Source organism: Oncorhynchus keta, chromosome 18, assembly GCF_023373465.1.
Source record: "Oncorhynchus keta strain PuntledgeMale-10-30-2019 chromosome 18, Oket_V2, whole genome shotgun sequence".
NCBI lineage: Eukaryota > Metazoa > Chordata > Actinopteri > Salmoniformes > Salmonidae > Oncorhynchus > Oncorhynchus keta.
This window is the reverse complement of record NC_068438.1, coordinates 10,290,170-10,311,769: the sequence shown is the minus strand read 5'-3', so window position 1 is coordinate 10,311,769 and position 21,600 is coordinate 10,290,170. Positions and strand designations below refer to the sequence as shown.

The 21,600-nt window shown below is 46.7% G+C and overlaps 1 protein-coding gene across 4 annotated transcripts in view; it reads right to left on the bottom strand.

Annotated features, from left to right (window-relative positions):
- Positions 1-21,600, bottom strand: part of LOC118397239 (rap1 GTPase-activating protein 2) — a 108,327-nt gene that overhangs the window by 73,162 nt on the left and 13,565 nt on the right. Inside the window, exons 1-2 of one of the 4 annotated variants that reach the window (XM_052467385.1) lie at positions 21,279-21,482; positions 17,218-17,253 (exon numbers count right to left, since the gene is read on the bottom strand). In XM_052467385.1, coding sequence (XP_052323345.1) covers positions 17,218-17,253; positions 21,279-21,322 — 80 coding nt within the window. In that variant the 5' untranslated portion in view covers positions 21,323-21,482. Of the gene's footprint in view, positions 1-13,146; positions 13,250-17,217; positions 17,254-21,278; positions 21,483-21,600 lie in introns of those variants that run through there. The other 3 variants (XM_052467387.1, XM_052467386.1, XM_052467388.1) reach the window with 3 other exon arrangements.

Genomic DNA, 21,600 nt, shown 5'->3' with positions numbered 1-21,600 from the left:
TGGCCTTGGTGTTCCTGAAAAATGACCAAATCAATCGTGTATGATAAGCTAAGAGAAGCAAAACGGATTGTAGAGAGAGAAACATGTGCTATAGTGACTCACAAGCACTTAGAATCCAGAGATACAGGCTAGACACAGATTAATATACATGGAATGACATTTATTTATGACATAACTTGTCATTGACATGCAAGAGGATGTAAGAGCATCATACAGTATGTGTTTGTTTCAGCAACTGCCTAGTCTTTGTTGTTCCACTCTTTTTCCAGATGTTTTCTCCAAATTTTCTCTTAACAGTCTGTCTGAAGTAGCCTGTTTTCAAGAGGCAAGTGGACAACGACAGCACTTAAACCCTCCCTGGGGCTCACACACTTGTGGATAGGTGTGCAAGCATTTCATCATCATCACACTTGGGTGTCTGGGGGTGCGTGAATGTAAGTGTGTGTGTGTGTGTGTGTGTGTGTGTGTGTGTGTGTGTGTGTGTGTGTGTGTGTGTGTGTGTGTGTGTGTGTGTGTGTGTGTGTGTGTGTGTGTGTGTGTGTGTGTGTGTGTGTGTGTGTGTGTGTCACCATGTCTGCTTCAAGTAAAGTACCAGTCAAATGTTTGGACACACCTACTCATTCAAGGGTTTTTCTTTATTTTTACTATTTTCCACATTGTAGAATAATAGTGAAGACATCAAAACTATGAAATAACACATATGGAATCATCATCTTTAACGTAGCCACCCTTTGCCTTGACAGCTTTGCACGCTCTTGGCAGTCTTTCCTTCTTAATGCATTTGAGCCAATTAGTTGTGTTGTGACAAGGTAGGGGTGGTATATTTGGTAAAAGACCAAGTCCATATTACGGCAATAACAGCTCAAATAAGCAAAGAGAAATGACAGTCCATCATTACTTTATGACATGAAGGTCAGTCAATACGGAACATTTCAACAACTTTGGAAGTTTCTTCAAGTGCAGTCGCAAAAAAAACATCAAGCGCTATGATGAAACTGGCTCTCATGAAGACCGCCACAAGAAAGGAAGACCCAGAGGTACCTCTGCTGCAGAGGATACGTTCATTAGAGTTACAAGACTCAGTCACACTTAACCAGCATGGCTACCATAACATTCTGCAGCGATAGGCCATCCCATCAGTTTTTTTCTTAGTGGGACTTATATTTAGTTGTTTTTCAACAGGACAATGACCCAACACAGCTCCAGGCGTGTAAGGACGATTTGACCAAGAAGGAGAGTCTTGGAGTGCTGCATCAGATGACCAGGCCTCCACAATCACCCGACCTCAGCCCAATTTGGGATGAGTTGGACCGTAGAGTGAAGGAAAAGCCAGTGCTCAGATTGTCAAATGGAACATACATTGTTACTTGAAATACACATTATAAAATAGAGTGAATCAAGAGATATAGAGTCTCTACAATCGAATTCCTAAAGATTTTGCCCTCAGGCTGAGCTGTTCATTAATTCCGCTCTAGTGAGTGGGACACATTGTGGTAGGACATACTGTAGCCCTGCCCTGTGACCATGTGTCATTACAATGAATTCACCCCCCGCCACGATCCATGTGACTCTCCATCTCTTTTCCCATCTCTCCTTCTCTCTCGCTCTGCCTCTATCGTTCCATCTCTCCCTCCCCATCTCTTTCTGTCGGTGTCTCATCCTCTATCGTTCCATCTCTCCCCCTCTCTCACTCTGCATCCTTTTCTGTTTATTTCTCCCTGTCTCCTTCCTCCCTCCCTCTGCCTCTCGCCATCATTCCTCATAGAGATAGGGATGAGGCCCAGAGTGCGAGGGGCTGCTGAGTCCGCCAAACAAGACACCATGTGTTTGTCAAGAAGCGACAGATGGCAAAGGAGGAGAGAGGGAGCAGAGGAGAAAGTTTAGGCGTGACAAATAAGCAATAGATGTAGCAGCTCTGGAACTTTCCATTGGGGGAACAAGTGCCAACAGAGTCAGTTTCAGTCCCAGAGAAGGGTAAGGTGAGGCAGGTCCTTTCCCCATCACCCAATGCATTTCCAGTGTCTTTGAGGGACACAAACTCAGAGTGTTGTAATTATTTGAAGGTGATTTACTAGATGGGAGGACTGTGTTCTTGCCCCAATGTCACCTGAGGCTCTGAACAGCTCCAGTGCCTGCTGTGAGTAACACTGGCTCTGCTAAGCTAGGGGACACCCTCAGGGTACTTTCTACAGCTAAAATGCCATGCACAGAAGCCACACAAACGCACTAACACACACCAACATACAGTACATGAATGCAGATACAAGCATGCATGCAGGCAGGTATGTGCGTGCGCACACCCAGACACACACAAACAAACACACAGCTTCCTACTGGGCTGAAGCCAAGGGATATAAGAGCAATAAACAAAAGAGGAAGTAGCCATAAAGCTGTCGGGTGGCCGTGAGGAGCCTCTGAGGACTGTGTGTTCTCTCCTCTTCCTCTCCCTCTCTCTGTTCTCTCTTGCTCTCTCCATTCTCTCTCTCTCTCTCTCTCTCTCTCTCTCTCTCTCTCTCTCTCTCTCTCTCTCTCTCTCTTTCTTTCTCTCTCTCTCTCTCCGTTTCACTTTCCCCTCACTACGATGTCTCTCTCTCTCAGTTCTGCTCTGAATCTCCAAAGGGCCGTCGGCTGGCTGGCTGGCAGCACTTCATCACTCTTCCACAATGCCTCACCTAATCGCCTCTCTTCACCTCAGCCCAGACGGCCATTAGGACCCCTCCTCTGCTGCCCAGTGCACTGCCTGTCTGACACCCCATCCATCACGGGTCAATCTGTGCCCTCTGTAGCCAGGCAATGTGACGGAAACCTCTGGTGACACCCACTTCTCAAATGACGCACAAATGACGCCTTATTCCCAGACAACTTTCTAAGGCACCTGTTGATTAACCTATGCAAACAAATAATCAAATCAAATGAAATTGTATTTGTCACATGCTTCGTAAACAACAGGCGAAATGCTTACTTACGGGCCCTTCCCAACGATGCAAAGGAATAAATATAGAACATATAGTAAATAAACAATGAGTAACTTGGCTATATACACGCGGCCACGCAGTTGTGGGTAAACAGGGAGTACAGGAGGGGACAAAGCACGCACTCCTGAGGGGCCCCCATGTTGAGGATCAATGTGGCGGATGTGTTGTTGCCTACCCTCAACACCAGGGGCAGCCCGTCAGGAAGTCCAGGATCCAGTCGCAAAGGGAGTTGTTCAGTCCCAGTGATGAGCTTGGAGGGTATTATGGTGTTGAATGCTGAGCTGTAGTCAATGAACAGCGTTCTCACATAGGTGTACCTCTTGTCCAGGTGGGAGAGGGCAGTGTGGAGTACAATAGAGATTGCGTCATCTGTGTATCTGTTGGGGCGGTACCTGCGTCCAGGGTGTCTGGGATGATGTTGTCGATGTGAGTCACGTCCAGCATTTCATGCTACAGATGTGAGTGCATTTAGACAGGTTACCTTGGCGTTCTTAAGCACAGGGACTATGGTGGTCTGCTTGAAACATAGTAGATATTATAGACTGGGTCAGGGAGAGTTTGAAAATGTCAGTGAAGACACCCGTCAGCTGGTCAGCGCACGCTCCGAGTACACGCCCTGGTAATCCGCCTGGCCCCGCGGCCTTGTGAATGCTGACCTGTTTAAAGGTCCTACTCACATCGGCTACGGAGAGCGAGATCACACAGTCGTCTGGAACTGCTGCCGCTCTCCGGGGCCATATGTTAAAACGGAGGGGGAGGTGAAGAAAGATGAAACCGAGGCCAGGTCTCTAACGCGTGTCAAACGAAGAGCTGTAGAAAACTAAGGCTAAAAACAATATATGTCATTTAGCGGACGCGTTCATCCAAAGCGACTTACAGTCACGCGTGCTTTTATTTTACGTATGGGGTGTGTCCAGGGAATCGAACCCACTACTCTGGTGTTACAAGCGCCATGCTCTACCAACTGAGCTAAAACAGATGACAGTAATACAAATGTGTGAGGAATAACAAATACCCTTTCTATTATGAGCAGTGATTGCAGTGTCATGTCATCAGAATGTATTTAGCTCATCGCTAGTGCTCGGCTTGCTGCTACGTCGCTCTGGGGCTGTGGAACGTAATTGTTTCTCTCATTCCTCTACGGGAAGAAGAGTCAGCTTCTACTGTATTCATACCCTCCAAACACACACACACACACACACACACACACACACACACACACACACACATATACGCACACCACAGGAGGCTGGTGGCACCTTAATTGGGGAGGATGGACTTGTGGTAATGGCTGGAGCGGAGTAGGTGGAATGGTATCAAATACATCAAACGCATGGTTTCTATGTGTTTGATGCCATTCAATTTTCTCCGTTCCGGCCATTATTATGAGCAGTCCTCCCCTCAGCAGGCTCCTGTGACGTACACACATACACACACCTTCCCACTCCCTTCTTCTATCCCTCTATATCTGAATTGAACAGCTCAAGACTTGTTTTGTTCTGCGACAGTGAGCCCAGTCAGTCCGTCTCCCCTTCTCTTTCTTCGTTCTCTGGGCAAAAATTTAATTTATTTCATTTGTGTCATAAATCAATTTCGTGGTTCTCATTCTATTTGCTGAGATGGATGACAGAGTCAGAGCTGACAGTGGGGTTAACCCCTCGCCCACCCTGGTCCTGGGAGCCAGCCACCAGGATGGGAGGAGAGAAGGAGGAGGAGAGAGAAAACAGAGAGAGGGGGGGGCCAGAGAAAGAGAAGAACAGAGAGAGAGAGAGAGAGAGAGAGAGAGGTACAGATGAGGGGATGAAACATGAAACCATTTGATTTCACATACCGCGATACCACTGCCATGAGCCTACAAAGCTATTGAAACCCTACTGAAAAGTTCCATGCAACAGACTACAAAAGTCCTCCAGTAGTATTCCATCCATAGCTGTGTCAACAAATCTGAACATCCACAGTTACAATACAATAAAAACACTAGTGACAACATCCCCAGGTGTGGATATTAATATGGAGGGGGGGGGGGGAATTATTCCTCCTTTGAGAGAGATTTGTTTGGAGCTTAGCTAAGCAGACTTTCTCTGTCGTCTCTGACGCACAAAATGGAACGGGCACCAATTGCCGTTTTAATAGATTTCTGGCAAGTCATTTATGACTGCAGATAAGAAACACAGAGCTGTGTGTCCCATCTCTGTGGGAGTCGGTGTGTGATCCTGCGGGAGTGTGTGTGTGAGAGAGAGATAAAGGTATTGAGAGAAAGATATTGCTGTGTGTGTGTGTGTGTAATTGTTTGTCTTACATGCACATACTGTACTATGTATTCAGTTCTAAAAGTCAGTCTTAAAACATGATACACACTGACAATAAAGGACATTCAACATGATATCTACACATAACCAGACATGCACAGATACAGTTGAAGTCAGAAGTTAACATACACTTAGGTTGGAGTCATTAAAACTTGTTTTTCAACCACTCCACAAATGTATTGTGCATGACACAAGTAATTTTTTCCAACAATTGTTTACAGACAGATTATTTCACTTATAATTCACTGTATCACAATTCCAGTGGGTCAGTAGTTTACATACACTAAGTTGACTGTGCCTTTAAACAGCTTGGAAAATTCCAGAAAATTATGTCATGGCTTTAGAAGCTTCTGAACCTGTGGGTGTATTTCAAGGCCAACCTTCAAACTCAGTGCCTCGTTGCTTGACATCATGGGAAAATCAAAAGACATCAGCCCAGACCTCTGAAAAAAATGATAGACCTACACAAGTCTGGTTCCTCCTTGGTAGCAATGTCCAAACGCCTGAAGGTACCACGTTCATGTGTACAAACAATAGTATGCAAGTATAAACACCATGGGACCACGCAGCTGTCATACCGCTCAGGAAGGAGACGCGTTTTGTCTCCTATAGATGAACGTACTTTGGTGTGAAAAGAGCAAATCAATCCCTGAACAACAGCAAAGGACCTTGTGAAGATGCTGGAGGAAATGGGTACAAAAGTATCTATATCCACAGTAAAACGAGTCCTATATCGACATAACCTGAAAGGCCGCTCAGCAAGGAAGAAGCCACTGCTCCAAAACCGCCATAAAAAAGCCAGACTACGGTTTGCACCTGCACATGGGGACAAAGATCGTACTTTTTGGAGAAATGTCCTCTGGTCTGATGAAACAAAAATAGAACTGTTTGGCCATAATGACCATCATTATGTTTGGAGGAAAAAGGGGAAGGCTTGCAAGCCGAAGAACACCATCCCAACCGTGAAGTACGGGGGTGGCAGCATCATGTTGTGGGGGTGCTTTGCTGCAGGAGGGACTGGTGCCCTTCACAAAATAGATGGCTTCATGAGGCAGGACAATTATGTGGATATATTGAAGCAACATCTCAAGACATCAGTCAGGAAGTTAAAGCTTGGTCGCAAATGGGTCTTCCAAATGGACAATGACCCCAAGCATACTTCCAAAGTTGTGGCAAAATGGCTTAAGGACAACAAAGTCAAGGTATTGGAGTGTCCGTCACAAAGCCCTGACCTCAATCCTATAGAAAATATGTGGGCAGAACTGAAAAAGCGTGTGCGAGCAAGGAGGCCTACAAACCTGACTCAGCTCTCTATGTGTTTCAGTGTCACAGCTGTATGAGCCAAGTCCAGCCCACCCCAGCCGGTACCAGCCAAGCAGAGTCCAGCCCACCCCAGCCGGTACCAGCCAAGCAGAGTCCAGCCCACCCCAGCCGATACCAGCCAAGCAGAGTCCAGCCCACCCCAGCCGATACCAGCCAAGCAGAGTCCAGCCCACCCCAGCCGATACCAGCCAAGCAGAGTCTAGCCCACCCCAGCCGATACCAGCCAAGCAGAGTCCAGCCCACCCCAGCCGATACCAGCCAAGCAGAGTCCAGCCGATACCAGCCAAGCAGAGTCCAGCCCACCCCAGCCGATACCAGCCAAGCAGAGTCCAGCCAAGCACTTCCCATCCCCAACATACCAGTGTCTCTCTCTCTGTCTCTCTGCTGGGGCTGTCTGTGAAAGGACAGCTGCTCGTCTTGTGAATGTCTCTAACCCAAAAGTGTCATAGAGTGAACACAGACAGGCATGCAAGGCACGCATGTCTGTGAGGTCAACAGAGATCAGACAATGAAAATACTATTATTTTATATCTGTCACTCTAATGCTGGGGAAACACGTCTGTCACTAATCATGCATGGAGTGTTTCTCAGCCAACCCATGCATTTTTAAGCAACCGTGTGCCATTGGTGCCCAAGGCTGGCGCTCTCTCTCTCTCTCTCTCTCTCTCTCATCATTCTCTTTTTCTTCTTTCTCTCCCTCTCACAATCTATCTTCTTTTCCCCTGTCTGTCCTTTTCTCTAAAAGGTACTACATCACCACATCTCCTCCCCTGTGTCTCCATCTCTCTTCCCAGTCCTTTTCACTCGGTTTTGACGCTAAAGCCAGTCTCAAGGGAAGCAGAAGAAAGGGCAACCTTAAGGGCCCCGCCAGAATAAATGGAGAAATCTGAGAGAAAGGAAGACTTTATTTTCTCTTTCTGTATGGACGTTCAACCACTGTGAAGTAACATTGTCTCTTTATCGTGGCCTCACTATCTGTCAGTGTAGGAGCTCTTCTCTCTTTTCTCTCTGGTTGAGGCTGAAGGAGAGGCTTAACATGCTGCTCGGACGTGCATTTCTTTCCACACAGCTCCCTGCTTCCTCGACGCTCGTTTCCAACAGCAACAGTGGCTGACTTTGTTGAAAGGAAAGAGACACATAATAACACTGAGGAGGATACAGTGTATGGACAACAGATACACTGCTCAGTATCAAAATCAAGCGCGGCATCTAAAATGAAGGGTCTGATTTCTGTTTTCCATGAGCTTGACTATAACAGGATAAGAAAATCCCTAGGCCCACAGTACAGATTTACATGGTTTCAACTAATAAAAGAACATTGTTTATTTAGCCATTTGGAAGAACTATTCCTTGATTTCTGACCGTCGTTACAAAGCTATTTTCAATAATAACACATTGTCAAATACATGTGTGCCAATTGTACTGTACGAAGCGTTTTGCTGTGCTTGTCTGCTACGCCGACCGGCTCAAGAGCCTCCACAATGAAGAGGACATATAAAAGCGAGGGGGATAGGAGAAATGAAAAGCACATCTCGCCACATCTCATCTCTCCCTCCCTCTCTCTCTCCCAACCACCCCACCCCGTGTGTGTGTGTGTGTGTGTGTGTGTGTGTGTGTGTGTGTGTGTGTGTGTGTGTGTGTGTGTGTGTGTGTGTGTGTGTGTGTGTGTGTGTGAGTGTGTGTGTGTGTGTGTGTGTGTGTGTGTGTGTGTGTGTGTGTGTGTGTGTGTGTGTGTGTGTGTGTGTGTGTAAAAGTAGGGGGAGGGGTTCATTGACTATTTAGCCCATGCATGTGTGCATTTACCCTGTCCACTGAGCCGTTGGACACAGAGGCTGGCTCTCGATAGGCCAGGGGCCACTTTTAAAAGCTACATTAAAACCAAGGGGGCAGCTGGTGCCCTTATCAGAGCTTCAGCGCCCAGCAAGTGGGAAAGTGAAGGAGTAAATATTTATTCAAAAGAGGCAGCTGGCCCACTGAAGGTTTTAGGCCGAGGAGACAGAGTTTACCGTAAAACAGGTGATCTGGTGTGTGCGTGTGTGTGTGTGTGTGTGTGTGTGTGTGTGTCTGTGTGTGCCGGAGTGAGTGTGTACTGTTGCATTTTTGTAATTCTACCACCAGGCAGTGAGCCTAACCTTCAGGGAGATATTCAGTGTCATCAGAGACTGCAGCTCTCTACCTAGAAGATCCAGCAAATACAAGCACTGTGCCTTACAACAGACCCTGTAATACACATGCAGCCTAGCCACTCCTCTCTCTTCAGCTCGAGCACCAGACCAATCCGTCACGTCATTGAGTGAACGGATGGCATACACAGACAGACATGGTTAATAGGATATCCAGTCGTTACCTCCAAGGGGTCAATAGCTTTCATCGTCAAACAGATTATGCGACCACATCCTAAACGCCCTGTAGCACAACGTGCCGTTGCCTCCATGACCCTTCAGCAACCTCTCCCCATGGTAACCAATGCACTCCGGAACACAGATTAGAACGCTCCGTGGTCGCCATGGACCCCAGATCCGATCTCCGTGGTTATGGGGCCAGCGGAAGATCCCTCGGGTGATGAACACGTGACGATAAGGGTTTAGTCTGTCCTGTTACCGTGGCAACAGGCTCAGCCATCCCCCCCAGGCTCCTTGGTTTAAGACACGTGTTGCTCCGGAGATATTATTACGTCTCAAAACGCAGTCAGTCAGAGCAATCGGAGATGATCACCAAGAGGAGGGAGCTTCCCCACGGAGCAATGAGAAGATCGAGGATGGTGCATCATTTTTCAGTCACCTTCACTGTGTATCGCGCATTTTAAACTTCACAGAAACAAACAGAACTTTTGACCCAAGAGAAAATGTCTTTGTTCAAGTCTGTGGTTGAGGACAACATTTCTTAACCTCTTGGATGAATCTCAGATATTTGGAAGTGATAAGCGTTACATGCGCCGTCAAGTGCGATCCAGCAGTTCCTGTTCCACAACCAATCAGCACCAACCAACACTCCTTGGTTGGTTTGACCGTACAGCGCCTTTCATGCCCAGGAGTTTACGCTGCTGCTACTCTCTGTTTATCATATATGCATAGTCACTTTAACTATACATTCATGTACATACTACCTCAATTGGCCCGACCAACCAGTGCTCCCGGGCTATCTGCATTGTGTCCCACCACCCGCAAACCCCTCTTTTTACGCTACTGCTACTCTCTGTTCATCATATATGCATAGTCACTTTAACCAAATCTACATGTACATACTACCTCAGTAAGCCTGACTAACCGGTGTCTGTATATAGCCTTGCTATTGTTATTTTCAAATGTCTTTTTACTGTTGTTTTATTTCTTTACTTACCTACACACACACACACAAACAAAAACACACACCTTTTTTTCGCACTATTGGTTAGAGCCTGTAAGTAAGCATTTCACTGTAAGGTCTACTACACCTGTTGTATCCGGCGCACATGACAAGTAAACTTTGATTTGAGTTGAGTTGAGGAAAAGCAATGACACACCTCCCTCTAGTGGAGTGATGAGAAATAACATGGGGACGTGTTGTTTCCACTCAATACAAGACTGGGAATAGATTGACTCACTCCTCTGGTTCTCTCCAGTGGGCAAAACATATAAGACACGTTGACGGCAGCGACAGACGAACACTGCAGGTCACTAAATGAAAAAGAGGCCTCAAAGGCAAATGTGATTCACAGGGTGAGCTTGGTTAACAGATAACTCATGTGAATGCATCTGTTCAGTTCAATTAAAAGAGCATTGGACTGGTTAAGGCTTGTATAATACAACCCTCTTGAAGGAAGCCGAGGAGAACAGCAGATAGGGGGAAAACAACTGTAGACAGAGCAGTAGCCTAACTTTAGATATTACCAGTGGTGGAAAAAGTACCCATTTGTCATACTTGAGTAAAAGTAAAGATACATCAATAGAAAATTACTCAAATAAAAGTAAAAGTCATGCAGTAAAACACTACTTGAGTAAAAATCTAAAAGTATTTGGTTTTGAATATACTATAAGTGTCAAAAGTATATGTAATTACTATAATATACTATGAATCATTTCAAATTCCTTATCTTAAGCAACCCTGACGGTACCATTTTAATTTTAATTTTAATTTACGGATAGCCAGGGGCACACTGCAACATTCAGACATCATTTACAAACGAAGCGTGTGTGTTTAGTGAGTCCACCAGATCAGAGGCAGTAGCGATGATCAGTTACCTTGATATGTGCATGAATCGGACCATTTTCCTGCCCTGCTCAGCATTCAAAAAGTAACGAGTACTTTTGGATGTACGGAGTAAAAAGTACAATATTTTGTACTTGACTAAAAGTAGTCAAAAATATAAATCGTAATGTACAAATACCAAAATAAAGTATTATTTTACATAAGTACTTTACACCACTGGATATAACCTTATCTAATGTACAAACCTTCTATTTACGTCAATGCATTACTGTACATTAGTGACACAGATCTCAAAGTAGGACTTAGCCCTCAATATACAACAGTCTTGCATTTGACATCAGAACAGGCACGCAGATGGGGGCCAATGTCATCATACACAGTCCGTTTCTGTGAGCTGTAACAGTAGCTGTCTCTGAGCAGAAAGGCCTCGTGTTCAGTGTGTTCTGAATCTTCGGAGGCGGGGTGGAGGAGTGAGGAAGGTGAAGGTGTGAAAGGTAAATTCCGTCTTGAGGTTAAAGGGGCACGGGCGTGGTACTATCACCTCCTTCACGAAACCCATAAACTCTCGGAATCACTTCTCAACCGATTTCACGCTCAGCCGACGCATGCCTCGTAATAACTTTCCCTTAAATAAGAAGGAGAATGAGCCTGTAGAATCTTCCCACCACCCAAACATGACTTGATAATGTTAAATGGGCACACTATGGTGTGCAGTGTAGGACAAAAGAGGTCATGTCAGGGACAACACAATACAAAAACCTCCCTTGCGAGAGAGGAGACCGAACAAGCACAGGTGGACATTTGCTTGCTTACCCAGCCCTCCTCCAAATTAAGCCCCCCCCCCCCCTTAAAAAAAAAAAAACAACGAAAAATGATGAAACAAACACGATTTCCTCTCAGATGGATAATAGCCCCCGTTGTTGACACGTTTGCTGTGATGTTGGCGGTTGGAGGAGCGCGGTGTCAGCTGCATTGTGTGAGTCATTTCTTTTAGAATCGGTCTCCGAGCCTTGAATATGGTCAACATTTATACCTGTTGCAAATGGATTAATTAGTCCAAAAAAACGACTTCTCTCAGATAATAATATGGGTAATGAAGTGAAGGTCCCGTGGTGAAGTGTGAACCAGGTATCCAAAAGGGCCGGAGCCAGACATGTTATCGCTGCTCCAAGAAAACCAGCTCACATGCAGAGGCACACGTACACTCCTGTGTGTGTGTGTCTGTGTGCGCGTGCATGCGTATATAAATGTGTGTGAGTACTGTCTAAGGGGGGTTCAGTGGGGGATAATGTGGAATTAGCCTTGCTGCACAGCTCCTAATTGCCTCCTGGAGGATTACAGAGATAATAGCAGCAGCTGCAGCCCCGGTGGAAATACAGCACATCACATCTCCCTATAGGATCAACATCTGCACGGTGCACAGTCAGTCACAGAGAGAGAGAGAGAGAGAGAGAGAGAGAGAGGGGACAGAGGTGGAGAGAAAGGGAGAGAGGGAGGTGGAGAGAAAGGGAGAGAGGGAGGTGGAGAGAAAGGGAGAGAGGGAGATGGAGAGGGGAACAGAGGGGAGAGGGTTGGGCAGAGACAGCAGACAGATAATGGTCCTTCTGTAGCTCAGTTGGTAGAGCATGGCGCTTGTAACGCCAGGGTAGTGGGTTCGATTCCCGGGACCACCCATACGTAGAATGTATGCACACATGACTGTAAGTCGCTTTGGATAAAAGCGTCTGCTAAATTGCATATGTTATAAGAGGATCACGACAACCCTCATCTGACATGACAGTGTGTCTGTCCATCACCTTCCTGCTCTGACAGTATGGCCGCATCCCAAGTGGCACCCTATTCCCTATAGTGCACTACTTTTGACCAGAGGGCTCTGGAAAAGGAAAGGAAGGTGGGTAGTGCACTGTAAAGGGAATCGGGTACCATTGAGACGCAGCATATGTCCACACATCAGACATGGAAGTCATTGATAATCTCAATACCGTAGCTATAGTTTAAACATTTCAACCCAAGATGACTTTCTGAGAAAAGTGTGAAACGTAAGAAAAGAGATTGGTAAAAAAAACATGAACCTATGAAAACTGTTGACAAAAAAACTCTAGATTAGAAAAATCCTTCTTAATGACACCTGGAGACAAGAAAAAAACACCGTGAACTTTTACCTGTCAACAGACAGGCGCTCAGCATCCAGAGAAGCATGTTTATATAATGACTGGGGAGTGGTACGTATTATGGGTGTTTTCTCCGTCTTCCACAAGAAAAACGCCTCAGGTCAAACACCGTTTTCGGCAAAAAAGAGACAAACAGACAAAAGAGAAGGTAAACGCAGACGGAGATAGGAGAGGACTCACCACATTTTGCGAGGCATCTTTGCACGGTGCGAGTTACCCGACCTCCACTCCTCCTTTCAACCCTCTGTCTGTCCTCACTATCTCCTCACAAACACACACAAACACACACGCACACACACTCAGCCCTGATTATAGCGATATTAATGAGGTGGTGTGCTTTGGGTGCAATTGAATGCAGAGAGATCTCTTTGTTGTGTCAGGGGAACGAGGAGGCTAGAAAGGAGGGAGAGAGGGGGAGGGAGTTGTTGACAGCCTCTCATATCCGCAGGAGCATCGCCCGCTTGGTCCATCAGCAAATCCACACTGACCTGCTCTGACATGCAAGTAAGCCAGCACACACACACACACACACAAAAACAGTAATACATACTGTACTAAAAAGGCTTTGACTTTCCAGAATTTGTTTAATGATTTCAGAGAAATGGGCAAAATCTCACCAAAACAATTATACTACACCAAAACACACACACACACACACACACGCACACACACACACACACACACACACACACACACACACACACACACACACACACACACACACACACACACACACACACACACACACACACACACACACACACACACACACACACACACACACACACACAGGGCTCTAATGAGAGCTGTGAGCGAGGGGGGAAGGACGGCGAGCGCGACAGCTCTACAGCAGCCGGTGAACAACAGACACACACCTGCAGCCAGCTGCGTTGAAGTTCCCCCTCTCCCTCCACCACGGCCCCCTGTTCTCTCACCAGCATGCCCGGGTACGTGACCTCGCTTGGGGGGCACACAGTGGGGAGCTCCAGGGAGCTACAGTGGCAGCGGGAACCTGGCTCTCCGCTGCTCCCTGCTCAGCCTTCCACAGACAGACACACACAGACACGCACACCCAGCAGCCCAACAACCCAGTCAGCCAGTTGACCAGCACTAGTCAGTACAGTTAAAGCAGGAGCATGGCCCGCACTCAGTCACGACTACCTCATTTATATTCAGGCCCACTCCAAACAGCATTATACAAACAGACAGGCAACAGGCCAACCTTATTCAACATATCCTGTGTGGGGCGGCATGTTAAAATACACCTCTATTGCCTACATTGTGCACCACTCATAGTGCGCTACCACAAGTAGCCCACCACGTAGGGAATACGGTGCCATTTGGGATGCAGCCTTGATTTGGAGGGTCTCCAACGGACCACAGAGTAGGGTGTACTCCTCCTGGTTCTACTCACCGTCAAGGGGACAGGGAGAGTGGAAAGGGTAGATGTATCAATGAGAGGATGAGAAGTTAAGGAAGAGAAAGAGAAGAAGAAAAATGAATTGATGTGTGTCTGTGCGTGGCAGTGAACTTGGTCATCCCATGGGCGGCTATGAATAGCTGTGCGGTTGTGAAGCCGAATCCGGATCAATGTACATGTCCAACGGGAGGATAACACAGACTACTACATCTCTAGCTTTACCACAAAATCCACCTCTCTTTGCTACGGCAACGTCTATTAAAGGGGTAGGCTACGTTTTTGGCTCGAGGGCCACATAGGGATTTCGGATAGGCTGTCTTGTGCATTTTACTGAGGAGTGGCTTCCATCTGGCCACTACCATAAAGGCCTGATTGGTGGAGTGCTGCAGAGATGTTTATCCTTCTCCCATCTCCACAGAGGAACTCTGGAGCTCTGTCAGAGTGACCATCAGGTTCTTGGTCACCTCCCTGAACAAGGCCCTTCTCCCCCGATTGCTCAGTTTGGCCGGGTGGCCAGCTCTAGGAAGAGTATTAGTGGTTCCAAACGTCGTCCATTTAAGAATGATGGAGGCTACTGTGTTCTTGGACTTTCAATGCAGCAGACATTTTTTGCTACCCTTCCACAGATCTGTGCCTCGACACAATCCTGTCTCGGAGCTCTACGGGGAATTCCTTTGACCTCATGGCTTGATTTTTGCTTGGACATGCATTGTCAACTGTGGGACCTTATATAGACAGGTCTGCCTCTCCAAATCATGTCCAATCAATTGAATTTACCACAGGTGGAGTTCAATTAAAGTTGTAGAAACATCTCAAGGGTGATCAATGGAAAGAGGATGCACCTGAACTCAATTTCGAGTCTCATAGAAAAGGGTCTGAATACTTATGTAAATAAGGTATTTCTGTTCTAAAAACCCGTTTTCAATTTGTCATTATGGGATATTGTGTGTAGATTGATGAAAAAAAAATTGAATCAATTTTAGAATAAGGCTGTAACGTAACAAAATGTGGAAAAAGTCAAGGGGTCTGAATACTTTCCAAATGCACAATATATTGTTATCTTTATTTAATCAGTCACCATCGAGACCAGTGTGTCTTTTACAAGAGAGCTCTGCAATTACAATACAGAAAATACAAGATATATATATATATATTTCTTTTTTAAATTGCATTTATTATAAATATTATTTTTTACTCAAACCTCCCGCGGTCCGAATTGAATGGGCTCGAGTTTCCCCACCCATGCCCTATTAGCAAGACTCCTTGAGGCGGTCTTCTTCCACAGGTAAACACAATCACGCAAACACCTACGCACACAGCGGCTCAGTTTGTGTGTGTCTGGCTGCCTGCCATGCTCATCATAACAGGAGAGGCAGTCAACCATCCCCTCAGCACTGTAGGGTCAATTCCAGTATGTGTAGCCAACCATGAAGGAGATTGGAAAGGCTAAGAGAGGAACTTCATACCATCCTGAACTCTAACGCTGGGAAAGCATGGCAGTCACTAATCATGCGTGGAGTGTGCCAGTGTTTCTTAGCCAACCCACGCATTTTTAAGCAAGCATGTGCCATTTTGCCCAAGGCTCTCCTTCCCCCTTCTTACATTTGAGTAATTTAGCAGACGCTCTTATGGTAGTAAGTGCATACATTTTCATAATGTTTCCATACAGGCACCCCATGGGAATCGAAATCACGACCCTGGTGTTGCAAGCGCCATGCTCTACTGGTGTTGCAAGCGCCACGCTCTACTGGTGTTGCAAGCGCCACGCTCTACTGGTTGTTGCAAGCGCCACGCTCTACTGGTTGTTCCAAGCGCCACGCTTTACTGGTGTTGCAAGTGTCACGCTCTACTGGTTGTTGCAAGCGCCACGCTCTACTGGTGTTGCAAGTGCCACGCTCTACTGGTGTTGCAAGCGCCATGCTCTACTGGTGTTGCAAGCGCCACGCTCTACTGGTGTTGCAAGTGCCACGCTCTACTGGTGTTGCAAGCGCCAAGCTCTACTGGTGTTGCAAGCGCCATGCTTTACTGGTGTTGCAAGTGTCACGCTCTACTGGTTGTTGCAAGCGCCACGCTCTACTGGTGTTGCAAGTGCCACGCTCTACTGGTGTTGCAAGCGCCATGCTCTACTGGTGTTGCAAGCGCCACGCTTTACTGGTGTTGCAAGTGCCACGCTCTACTGGTTGTTGCAAGCGCCACGCTCTACTGGTGTTGCAAGCGCCACGCTCTACTGGTGTTGCAAGCGCCACGCTCTACTGGTGTTGCAAGCACCACGCTCTACTGGTGTTGCAAGCGCCATGCTCTACTGGTGTTGCAAGCGCCACGCTCTACTGGTGTTGCAAGCGCCACGCTCTACTGGTTGTTGCAAGCGCCACGCTCTACTGGTTGTTCCAAGCGCCACGCTCTACTGGTGTTGCAAGCGCCACGCTCTACTGGTGTTGTAAGCGCCATGCTCTACCAACTGAGCCACACGGGACCTTCTTCTCCTCACACTCCCCATCTTCTCTTCCTCTCCCCATCTTCTCTTCCTCTCCCCATCTTCTCTTCCTCTCCCCATCCCTCCCCCTCTCCCCCACTGCTTTTCTCTCTCGCCCCCTCCTTTTAACTCTCTCTGTGAATGCAGATATTCTGCGACATCCCCCGCATCACAGCGTGTGAACTCCCACAAGGCAGTCAGCGAAGGAGGAAAACAGTTGCAAAAAAGGACAGTAGAATAGTACATGACTGTGGATAAATAAATGGTGTATAGTTCAGTGGAAGCGGACCGGAGATTAAATCACAGAGGGCCACGGGGCCTTCGGCTCCTCTCAACTCAGTGTCAATGGAACACTTACCGGCCTTTCAGAGCTGCGATTGTGGACTTGTCAATCCTAGAGAGTGAGAGAGAGAGAGAGAGAGAGAGAGAGAGAGAGAGAGAGAGAGAGAGAGAGAGAGAGAGAGAGAGAGAGAGAGAGAAAGGGAGAGAGAAAGAGAAAGAGAAAGAGAAAGAGAAAGAGAAAGAGAAAGAGAAAGAGAAAGAGAAAGAGAAAGAGAAAGAGAAAGGAAGAGAGAGAGAGAGGTTATTGGTCATGAAGCAAAACATGATGTATATGTTATCACGTAATTATGTTGCGCTAGCAGGATGTTACATGGTTGGCCCTTCCAATGTAATAGATGAAATAACTAGTGTTGTATAGAGACATTTTAGATGCATTGAGATGCATGGAGTTCAAACATGAACACATTTACAGGCCAGTCATCGAGAATGAACTGATTTCCATGACAGACCTACATAAACCATCGAAACCAGCCATTCACCCCCTGACTCTGGCTGGCTGTAATTGTTTGACCTTTTCAAGAGCAGTTGTTATCGTACTTCATTCACTTCAGTCCCAGACTCCGCTGGTTAGAATAGAAATCCACGAAGAAAAGAGGAAGCAATAGACATTTCAACATTTTCTACAAGGAAACAGCAAAAAAACAAATTAATTAATGATTTAATGATTTTAATGACGGTTAATGATTTAAAACCACTGCCTGTTACTTTGGTAATTCTAAAGGCTGAAAATCAGTCTGGTTTTACATTATAAAAACAAATAAGATAAAACATATATTTGGTAGTGGTGTTGGTGGGCGTTGTGTTTTGTCTGTGTGTGGTGAACCCTGCATAATGCCATCATAGACATGAGTGGACACCTCTCATAACCATGAATGACCTTCACGACAACTGGCCTGAAACTTTCAAGACACATGTAGTACAGTAGACCTTATCCTCCCTAACTAAAGCTGTATGTCACTTAGCCTAGTAGTATCTATGACTGCATCCCAAAATGTACCCTTTTCCATCCCTTTTGACCATAGACCTTAGCCCCTTGGTCAAAAGAGGTGCAGTATATGGGAATAAGGTGCCATTTGATGTCTACTCCAGCTTCCTTGTCAGCTCAGACATAAACAAATATGTTTTGAATGTTGTCCAATGCTTTGAATATCATTGTCACAATATTTCTGGATGCTTCTATGAATGGCCTCTGTGTAATCATCGTCATCCCTGGTCAACAACAACCATAAAGTGACCCCCCCCCATGTAAGAGGCATCACAGTGTGGTCATCCTCGCCCAGTCAGCCTCTCCACCCTCCTCTGCTGTCTCCACCCTGCCACACTGGCTGTGTACCATGATTCTGAGGGACAATGATTCTGAGGCTTTATGGAGCTGAAATATGGCCCTGCCCTGGCCTGACCACAAAGCTAATGCATTCACCAACTCAAGAACATTGTCTAATAGGAAGCCTGCACACACCCTGTGACTACATCTCTCCATCTATATTGAGTGTGTGTGTGTGCATGCTTGTGTGCGCGCGCGTGCGTGTGTGTGTGTGTGTGTGTATGTGTGTGTGTGTGTGTGTGTGTGCGTGCGCGCGTGCGTGCGTGCGTGTGAGTGCGTGCGTGCGTGCGCGTGTGTGTGTGTGTGTGTGTGTGTGTGTGTGTGTGTGTGTGTGTGTGTGTGTGTGTGTGTGTGTGTGTGTGTGTGTGTGTGTGTGTGTGTGTGTGTGCGTGTGTGTGTGAGTGCGTGTGTGCGCGTGCGAGTGCGTGTGTGTGTGTGTGTGAATGCGTGCGTGCGCGTGCGAGTGCATGTGTGTGTGTGTGTGTGTGTGCGTGCGTGTGTGTGTGTGTGAGTGCGTGCGCGTGCGTGCGTGTGTGTGTGTGTGCGTGTGTGTGTGTGTGTGTGAGTGTGTGCGTGTGCATGCGTGTGTGTGTGTGTGTGCGTGCGCGTGTGTGTGTGTGTGAGTGTGCGTGTGTGAGTGTGTGCGTGTGTGTGGTGTGCGTGTGTGTGTGCGTGTGTGTGTGCGTGTGTGTGAGTGTGTGTGTGAGTGTGTGCGTGTGTGTGTGTGAGTGTGTGCGTGTGTGTGTGTGAGTGTGTGCGTGTGTGTGTGAGTGTGTGCGTGTGTGTGTGTGAGTGTGTGCGTGTGTGTGTGTGAGTGTGTGCGTGTGTGTGTGAGTGTGTGCGTGCGCGTGTTTGCCTTTACTATAAATACACAGACATGCAGTGGAGAGTGAAGGCAGTCCTCCATCAAAAACAAATGTGCCTCAGCATCACAGGTGCCATGGATTATTAATGATCTACCACCTCTCCTTATGCTACCTCTTCTTCTCCTCCTCCCTCATTACTTTCTATCTCTCCTTCACCATCTGATGGGCCTGACACCTCCCTCTCTCTAATGTCCGGCCTGACCTTCAGAACTGCCAGCAGACTGGCAGAGCTGGCACACACCTGGCAGGCCACAGATAACGGAGTTCCCAACTCTAGAGCAACAGTAGAAAGCTGTAGCTTAGCAAAACTCCTAACAGTGATTACTTCAGCGTGGACGCAGTAATTAATTTCAGCACCTTTTAACCTCTGCTGGTTGGACTATAGTCAACACCGTGCCTGTTTGGACACAATACAGCCTGTTTCAGCATGAGGAAGTGGTTTGAGTGTATTAACATATTGCCTCCATGGTGGGTTGACGGCATCGATGCAGTAAAACATTGAGGTTGAGTTGAGGGAGGGTAGTTCACCAGCTATCTTCCTAAGCTGTCTCATGGTCTCTCTGTAGCAGTGTTTCCCAACCCTGGTCCTCCAGTACCCCCCAACAGAACACATTTCCATTGTAGCCCTGGAAAAGAACACCTCATTCAGCTCATTGAGGGATTGATGGTTCGTTGATTAGTTGAATCAATGTGTGCTGTTTAGGGGTACTGGAGGACCAGGGTTGGGAAACACTGCTATACAGCAACAGTAACACACACATAAACACAAAATGTGTGTGTGTGTGTGTGTGTGTACCTGAACTGAAGTGTGTGAGGGTGTGATGCTAAGCTCCATTCACCACACTTTGTCAGCATTTCTCTCTTCTGACACAATTGAGGCCTTTTCAGTTCTCACAGAGAGCCACTGAAATGTCCATACAACTCTTGAACTCTCACACATGAACATCTCATATTGGTCATGCAAACTGAGGTCGTACATACATTCATGAGCTGACATAAGTAGTGTAAGAAATGCACTTGAAAAGGTCAATCTGGTATGGCTGTTGATTCTTGAAGAATATAACTTATAAATGCCTCATGAGCTTAGTTCAACTGTCTTGCCCAACATATGAGTTTGTTTTACTCCATAAACAATATAATTATAAACAAAAACTGTTTAGCTTAAAAACAGTTTTTATTTGGATCTCATGGGATGGTCCCATTCCTCAGCTGTTTACCAAACAAGTGGCAGGGTGTCTGCTTTGTTGTCGTTTGAATCCCAGATGTCCTCTTTAGTAACCATGGAGGTCGAGGAGTCAAAGTCAATGTCTGAACTGAGCACACAAACTTCTCTTTTAGCCATACCTAACAATAATTATAAACAAGATAGATGTGTCATTAAACAAACTTAAAAGAAAAACAAAATTTTCTTCACATTTTCTGCATTCCAGAGGTAAATATCTAGATTAAAAACACCACTAGAGAAACACAAACAGAATCCTACAGATGAGAGGACAATAACACCAAGCTATCTAATTGATAACCATCTGTGATCAATCCCCCTTGTAGAGACAGTACAGAGACAGAACAGCAGCCTGTCAAACTGCTGCAGAAGTGTTGCACGTGCACACACACACACACACACACACACACACACACACACACACACACACACACACACACACACACACACACACACACACACACACACACACACACACACACACACACACACACACACACACACACACACACACACACACACAGTGGAACAGATAAAGCCCTTCACCCATCGTTCCTTTCAAAACACATTCAACTCTAGTCTGAACAACGGCAGCCTGCTGAATTCACACCCACGTTCAGGCCACACCGCCAGCCACCAGCCCTAAGAGAGTTAAGGTAACGTACCAGCCGTATCCCCCAAAGGATACACTCCTCTTTCTTCTCAGCATTCTGACAGGGGCGCACGTCTCTGGGACTGACACTCTCACTTTCTTTTGTCTCACTCCTCTCTTTCTCTCTCTCGGTCTTTGAAGAAGTGTAGGCAGTGCTGCTCTGCTCCCTCACCTGTCCTGCCTCTGCACACAGTTTGGCACTTGCGCTCCTCTCAGCACACAACTCAGCCCCACACACACGGGGAGGAGAGAGCCTGTGGCTGGGAGGGGCCTCTCTCTCTCTGTCTCTCTCTCTCTCTCTCTCTCTCTCTCTCTCCCTCCCCTTAACCTCTCTC